The sequence below is a fragment of the Elephantulus edwardii genome, unplaced genomic scaffold, assembly GCF_000299155.1.
Source record: "Elephantulus edwardii isolate Elephantulus edwardi_28Jun2011 unplaced genomic scaffold, EleEdw1.0 scaffold00082, whole genome shotgun sequence".
Lineage (NCBI taxonomy): Eukaryota > Metazoa > Chordata > Mammalia > Macroscelidea > Macroscelididae > Elephantulus > Elephantulus edwardii.
Window position 1 is genome coordinate 9,330,503 of NW_006399832.1, and position 7,986 is coordinate 9,338,488.

General features: G+C 36.8%; 1 protein-coding gene across 1 annotated transcript in view; it reads left to right on the plus strand.

The window, feature by feature from the left end:
* ATG10 (autophagy related 10) overlaps positions 1–7,986 on the plus strand; it is a 524,157-nt gene that overhangs the window by 333,798 nt on the left and 182,373 nt on the right. Inside the window, exon 3 of the mRNA XM_006889865.1 lies at positions 4,160–4,298. Coding sequence (XP_006889927.1) covers positions 4,160–4,298 — 139 coding nt within the window. The remainder of the gene's footprint in view (positions 1–4,159; positions 4,299–7,986) is intronic.

Below are 7,986 nucleotides of genomic sequence, written 5' to 3' on the forward strand. Positions count from 1 at the left end.
AGGGACATCATGCTTGGGAGTGTGGAGGGACAGCTCAGGAGGGGAAGACCCTCTATGAGGTGGATTGATTCGGTGACTGGGGTAATCAGGATGGGTATGTCGGAGGCAATGCTATTGGCACAGGACAGAGCAGGGTTTAGGGCTGTTGTACGTAGGGTCGCTATGAGTCACAAAAAACTCGAAGGCACATAACAACATATTGGCAAAAAAGATGGTCAAGTTGTCACAGTTTGCAGATGACTTGATAGTGTACACAGAAAGTCCCAAGGACTCAACAACAAAAAAACAACTGTTAGAGCTAGCGGACCAATTTAGTAGAGTGGCAGAATACAAAATCAATGTACAAAAGTCCATGGGATTACTCTACAGTAGCAATGAAACCATAGGTAAGTGAACTAAGAAAGCAATACCATTTACAATAGCCAACTACAAATTAAGTAGGACCAAGCCAAAACTACACTACCATGAAAGGATAAAATTGATGAATGGGACCTTCTAAAGATTCAATTCATTTGTGCATCTAAAACATTTTCCATGAGCAACAAAAGATATGGCAAGACTTTTCACAGATGAGGATATTCAGATGGCCATATAAAGACATATGAAGAAATGCTCAAAATCACTGGCAATAAGAGAGAGGCAAATCAAAACCACAATGAGATACCATTTCACCCCAGTAGCAGTGGCAAAGTTTAACAGGACAGCAAGTAATAAATGTTGGGGAGGATATGTGGAGAGATAGGAACTCTTATACACTGTAGATGGGATTGTGAAATGGTACAGCCACTCTGGAAAGCAGTTTAGTGTTTCCTCAGAAAGCTGAAATAGAAATTCCATATGACCCTGCTATTCCACTGCTTGGTATATACCCAACAAAACTAGAATGGAGACACAAATAGAGCTTTGTATACCAGTGTTCTTAACAGTGTTATTCACCATCGTAAGAACATGCAAACAGCCCAAGTGTCCAACCACAATTGAATGGATTGAGAAATCTTGGTACATTCACATGATGGAATACTCTTCAGCATGCAGAAGCAATGATTTTAAAAATCACTGCATAACTTTGGAGGGACTGGAGAGCATTATGCTAGGTGAACTAACTCAGTCCCATAAGGGACAAATACCATTATTTTAGAAATACAAAGCTAACTAGTAAAATGTGCATGAGGATCCAAGTAAAGGAGGGTGAGTGCAGAGCGGGAAGATGAGCAGAAGAGTAATCATAGGGTCGCACATATTGATGGGTAAAAGAAATGGTAAAGATTCATTGTGGAAAAACAATGTATATGAACTTTGTAAGCAAACTAGTATAAAATAATTTTAAAAGTTTGTAACCTTTGAACTCCCATAAGACAGAATTGACTTAACAACAGTCTTGCGTACATATATTTATTCCCAATGAGGAGTTTGCATTTTTAATATACAGATGTTTTATATAATTCAATAACAAAAGTGAAAACAAACTAAATATCAGGAAAAGTGGACCAAGTGTAAGGACAAATTATAGAAGAATAAAAATTACCATTACATTTCTTCAATATTAATAAAGTAGCATTTAAAACAGTACATTTACATTTTTATATTTATCAATTGGTAAAAAATTAAAAACACAAATAATATTGTTTATGAGATATAGGATAGGGATATCTTTTTTTCTGAGAATATAGATTGATGCATGCTTTTCTCTGAGGAAAGATTGGCAGCATGTATTAAATGAAGCAGCCCTGATAGTTTAGTAGGTTAAGTGTTGCACTGCTAACTGGAAAGTTTGCAGTTCAAGCACACCAGCTGCTCCACATAAAAAGGAGGGACCTTATCCTCCCGCATCAGAAACTTGAGGAAAGTTAATACATTTTTGTTGTTGTTAGGTGCTCACGAGTTGAGTAAGAACCATAGCAACCGTATGAACATCGATGAACCCTATCTTGTCCCATCTTCACACTTCCTGACACATTAGAGCTCATTGTAGCAGTCATTGTGTCGGTCCATGTGGTCAAGGGCCGTCCTCTCCTATGTTGACCTCCCACTTTTCTGAGCATCATGTCCCTTTCCAAGAAATAGCCCCGTCTAGTGACAATCCCTAAGTATGTGCAGCATAGCCTCATCATCCTTGCCTCCAAAGAGTGCTCTGGCTGCACCCTCTCCAAGAAATATTTGTTCTTTTGACAGTCCATGGGCTGTTCAGCACTCTTCCCCAACACCACAGCTCAAAGACGTCAATTCTTCTTCTGTAATCTTTATTCATTGTCTAGCTCTCAGATGCATAGTGAGTGATTGGAAAGAAACCGAAATTAAATTGAAGGGAGTGGGTTCATTGTGTGTGTTTTGTTATTGAAAGTTATGATACAAATTGGTGAATACAAATTTTGATCCAGTAAGTCTAGTTTTAGGGATTCTGTAACTAAGAGAACCCAAGATGTGTAAGGATATTCATAATATTATTTGTACTAACAGAAAATTATGATCAAGCCAAAATGTCTAGTAATATGGAAATGTCAAACAAATGAAGGCTTAGGCATGCTATAGAATAATGTGAAGCTCTTTAAGAAGAAGCTAAATGGAGAACACTGACAGGGCAGCAAAACTAGAATATATGCACATGCAGCATGATCTCATTGATTGTGTGTATATGTACATGTGTGTGCATGCGTGTGTGTCTGTGAATTTTTGCCAAAATAAAAAAAGCCTGGTTAAAAACAGTTACATATCTGAGGTACATGGAAAGAGAGGAATTTCATTTCCCATTTTATGTTATTTATGCAGTGTTTGCAATTCATCCTTATAACAAAGATTTGGTGCTTTCATAAGTATTTAGAAATAAAATGCTGGATGAGTTAGCCTTTAAAGAAAAAAATTGTTAAAAGAATTTCTGCTTATGACACTTATAGATAACTATGCCTAGTGAATGAAAAAAAAACAGAGAAAACAACCACTACACAAAAACAAAAACCTCTTTCTTATTTACTATATTGATGTCCTGAATCTAGGATATTCATATGTTAGTGATTTCTCTCTGAAACCTCTCTGATCTTAATGATTTGTCTTGTGTGTTTAATTGCTAGCATACACTGGAGCTTTGTGAAAAGATATTTCGCAAACCTTTCCAATTGTGACTTGTATATGGCAGGCTCCCTAGTGAATTGACTATGCCTGGGGAATTAGTAAGAGATACAAATCTGGGAAGTAGTCAGTGGTTTTACTTATCTCCAGGAGAAACTTTATATCATATTGATAAAGTTTGCTTCTTTCTAATTGTTTACTGTTGTTGTAACTGCCTTGATGAGAGCCAGCCGAGGGCCAAGCCCACCTGCTTTGCTCCTTTTACTAGTTTAATTTCAAAGGAAATTCTTCCACACAAATACATAAGTAGATGGATCCAGACTCTGACTCAGTGTTCAGTTAATTGCTTTCAAGTTTTAAGATACCTTCTTCAGAAACCCTACACAATAAAAAACTCACTCGTAAGGAAGTGATTAGATGAGAAGAGTAATGATTCTATCTCTGCTTACTGAACCCTGTTCATGTTGACATTAATATTTGCCATCTACCCTATTATAAATCAGGATTTATTATTGAACTATACCAAGGATATCACAATAGTAAAGAAAACAGATTCCTCTCAGCTTTTGAAATGTACCTAACAAACTCAACCTCTTGCAAAATAACTTTCTTATTCAAAATGGAACTGGGAATTGTTCAGCACACAATGAATCATCTTTTGGCAAGTACAATAGAATCTTTAGGGACGTTTCACAGCCTCTTGTTCAATTGTTAGGATGTTTTTAGCTTTCACAGGTAGGGAAGAAGGTAGCTTGTATAGCCATCATTGACCTGCTAAAATTGTACAATAAAGATTTTTCGGAGTTGCTGTTGAAATAGATCTTTCTGCACTCTGTCTTCCTGTTTCTTTACCCAGAGCTGCTTTGTCTAACAAAAACAATCTGGAATTACTTAATGCTAATGTTTTCTGGTCTTACTATTTACCCAGGATTCAAATGTTAAACATTAATATGGGTAACTCCCAATTCCTTACTTCATTGCCTTATAGTTACTTAACTGTTATTCTTCAGGAAGGAAATGTCATCTTTCTTTCTCCAACTTAGTGCACCATTTGATTGATAAGCACATTTTGTTTCCATTTTTCACACTTTTCCAGGACACTTCTGAGCTGCCTCCTGATGATTTTGAAGTGGCCGAGAATACAGCGCCATCGGAAGTGATTAAATATGAGTATCATGTCTTGTATTCCTGTAGCTACCAAGTACCAGTGCTTTACTTCAGGGCAAGCTTTTTAGGTAAGCCCGTGTCTAGTGTTAAAAGTGAACTCCTAACATTTGCATAAAAGACAGAACATGTATTTGGGAAAATATCATGGAGTGGAGGGAGGGAATGAAGAGTTAAAAATAAGAAAAATGTGGGTGAGGTAAGATTTTACCAGTAAATAGTCTCATGCTTCAGTGTCTCAGGACTTCGCAGTGAATGATATCATCCCAGCCTTAAGTCTGATCTTGAGATTCTTGGCATCCTGCCCAATGTTGACTAAGCCCCCTGGCCCTTTTCTTTAACAAGTAGGAACAACTTAGAGCTACAATGTTTGTTTACTTCAAACTTTACGGTATACATTTCTTTCTTTTTCAGATGATCCTATTTGCTCAAAAGCCCCAATAATGCCTTTTCTTCCAAAAGCTAATCATTATTTCAAGAACCATTTCTCAGTTGGCTTCCCATCTATACGTTTCCAATGCCTTCACTTCCTCTGTGGCTGTTACTCAACTCATTCCCCTGCCAAGAAGGTGGAACACCCTGCCTACTTTGAGGCCTTTGCTAATAAAGCTTATTTAATAAGCCACATGGAGTCCTTCTCCTGCAGGGCCTACTGGTTCCCCCCTTAATGCCCACCAACTAAACGGGGTCAAGCTGACAAGGCCCTGCCACCCTGGATTTAGACATGAGAAGAGCCCCTTTCTGACCCACCCCCAACCTTCTTTTCCCTTTTCTCTCTGGCCTTGTCTGTGGAAGCTTGCATTTTGAATAGTCTTCTAACTTTTTCTGGATAGCTAAGACATCTGAATTTAGCCAGTGATATTTTATTTTTAATTAAAAAGTAGCTTAAGCTGCTTTGAATGTGTATTTGGTAGATTTAATCATTTGCTGCCTTATATTGTTTAATGGTCTCTAATTTTGCAGTGTTGGCAGTTTAACAAGCATTTAGGATTTAAAACACAAGAACAAATTCTCATAGACTTCCTGGTGGGAAGATTTTAATCTGAGGTGCAGTTCCTAAGAACTGACAATTTGGGGTATAATTTCGACATGGGATATGGGAAATTGAGGACATGGGGAGCTCACTGATTCATAAACTCTCCCAGCAAATTTTTCTAGGTGGTCACTGCAAACATTTCAAAACCTTCACTTTATTCTGATTACCTTTGATTTAGAGCCCAGAGGTTAAAGGGCAGGTCTTGGCTATACTATAATGGAGAAGAAGAGATATTTATTTACTGAGGGGGAGCAAGTTATATATCTTGGTTTGGGCTTGTACAGGCTCTTGCCAGTAACTTTTAGACTCAAAAGACATGTCTAGGCTGCAGGTAGAGGAAATAGGGCATTATTTCTTCAGTACTATACTTTTATATAAGTAATTAGTATTCACCATAAGCAGTTAATCACCAGAGAAGAGCTCCCAGAGACAAAACAAGTTGTTGAGCTTGTCAGCATTAGGGAATCGGAGGTCTTGAAACATGACTGCATCTAGCTAAAAGTGGGTCTTGCTGAAGCCAGTGGATGAGCTCATGTGTGAGCTGCTCTTATGTGCCAACAGCTCCCCTTACAGTACAGCACAGTAATCGTTCCTGCAAGTCCAGTTATATTTTAATGGCATACTTTCTAAGACCCTTTCTCCAAAATGGTTTAATGTTTCTTTAAAAAAAAAAGCCTAATATTCTTAGGCTCTCTTTATATACTTTTAAACTAACGTTCCTATTTGTTTAATAAAGAAAGCCAAAATAAGTTCTTGTTTTGTTTTGGTTTGGTTTTTTGTATAGGAGATTACCTCATCCTCCACCTACCCCCGAGTCAAACCTGTGTTGCATAAAATGGGTTAATGTTTTTTATTATTATTATTATTATTATTATTATTATTATTATTCATTTCAGTCTAGAATTCATTTAATGCTTGCTCAAGTACATGAACATATCAAATTTATTTTTTGCAAAGCACACAGTGTTTTTCTTGTCAAGAAACACGAAAAATGGTTCTTTCTTTTATCATATTCTAATAATTTATTTTTCTGTTTTCTACTTAGCTTCACCTAATGGGCGCTCTAAAAATGTTTCACCCTTCACTCTAGAGTCATAATTTTTCATTTATTCCTTCCAGTTAATTCCAGTTTCTTATGATACCTAATCATTCTGGCCTTTCGTCTGTTTGTTAAACAAAATTCTGCCAGTGTGGAGAATGGATTCCTAATATCTTTTTCTTACTCCAGGTCCAGATTTTTCTTTGTCTCATTCTAACAGTTTCGACCTAGAAAGAGCAGAGCTATAACATTTCTGGCCCAGGGGTCTTTTTTTCAGTTCCTTCAAAAATAGTTCACTTAGCCTTGTTTTTGACAGATACTTAGAATTTCTTTTATATTTGATTGTTACTACGCTTTAATTTCTCCACCTTGCACGGCTTTGTCTTTCTTTTTTATAAAAAAAAAGGCAGGAAATAGTAGGTAGGTTCCAACTTAAATAGAATTATTTCTTCTTTCATAAATTAGTTTAGATTCTAGAAGAACTCTGTATCTTGTTTCTTAAAATGCATGTCCCTGGATGTGCATTCCATTAATTTCTGTACATGGTGAAGTGTTTCAGCTAAAATACCACCTGAGTTTTTCCTACTTGGATATCATATCTTACATTATTAGTTGCAGATTATCGTTATTTATTATTTCTCTTGTTCTACAATATAGTAAGCTAGAGTTTAGGTTCTGCATAATAGAAAGGGGGAGGGGGAAGAAAGGAATTAAAATGAGATTTGTGAATGTCGTATGGACACGAACTTGGTGATACATGTGTTTGTCCTTGATAGCATAGTACTTTACGTGTGGACCTACTGTCTACCACGTAGTGCATCCTCCATATAGTCCTTTATGTGTTGATCATAACAAATTATGGTTAACATTGAGAAAAATGTGAATCCCAGAACATTAAATTATACTTGTTTGAAACCTAGACCTAGACCAAGAAGCTGTTGTCTCAACAGAGCAAGCAAAGACTGCAAGATTTAAAATAAAAGAAAGTGTGCATCAGGAATGTCTGCTTTCTCCATACCTATTTCATATCTATAAAGAGAAAATAATTCAAAAGGCAGAACTTTACAAAGAAAATGGCATCAGGGTCACAGGAAGACTCATCAATAGACTACAGTATGCAGATGATACAACCTTGCTTGCTAAAACTGAAGAGGACTTGAAATGCTTGCTGCAGAAGATCAAAAACTACAGCCTTAAATCAATATGGATTACATGTCAATATTAGGGGGGGAAAATTCCTCACCACTGGACCATTAAGCAACAGTAAGATAGATGCAGAAAAGATTGAAATTGTCAGTGATTACTTATTATTTGGATCCACAATTAACACCTTTGGTACCAGTAGTCAGGAGATCAGGATGTATATTGCTTTAGGAAAGTTCTGCAGTCAGGGTCTCTCCAGATGTGAGTTTGAAGACTAAAGTGTGTATAATTCATACCTTGGTCTTTTCTTTCACTTGTTATGCATCTGAGAAGTGGACAATGAATAAGGATGCCAGAAGGAGATTTGTTTGATGTCTTTGAACTGTGGAGTTGGGGGGCAGTACTGAATATCCCATGAAATGTGAAAAGAGCAAGCAGATATGTCTTGGAGAAAATGCAGCTAGAGTTTCCTTGGAGATAAAGCTAACAAAGGTTCATCTTTCATATTTTGCTGTTGTTGTTGTTGTTGTTGTGTGCCGTC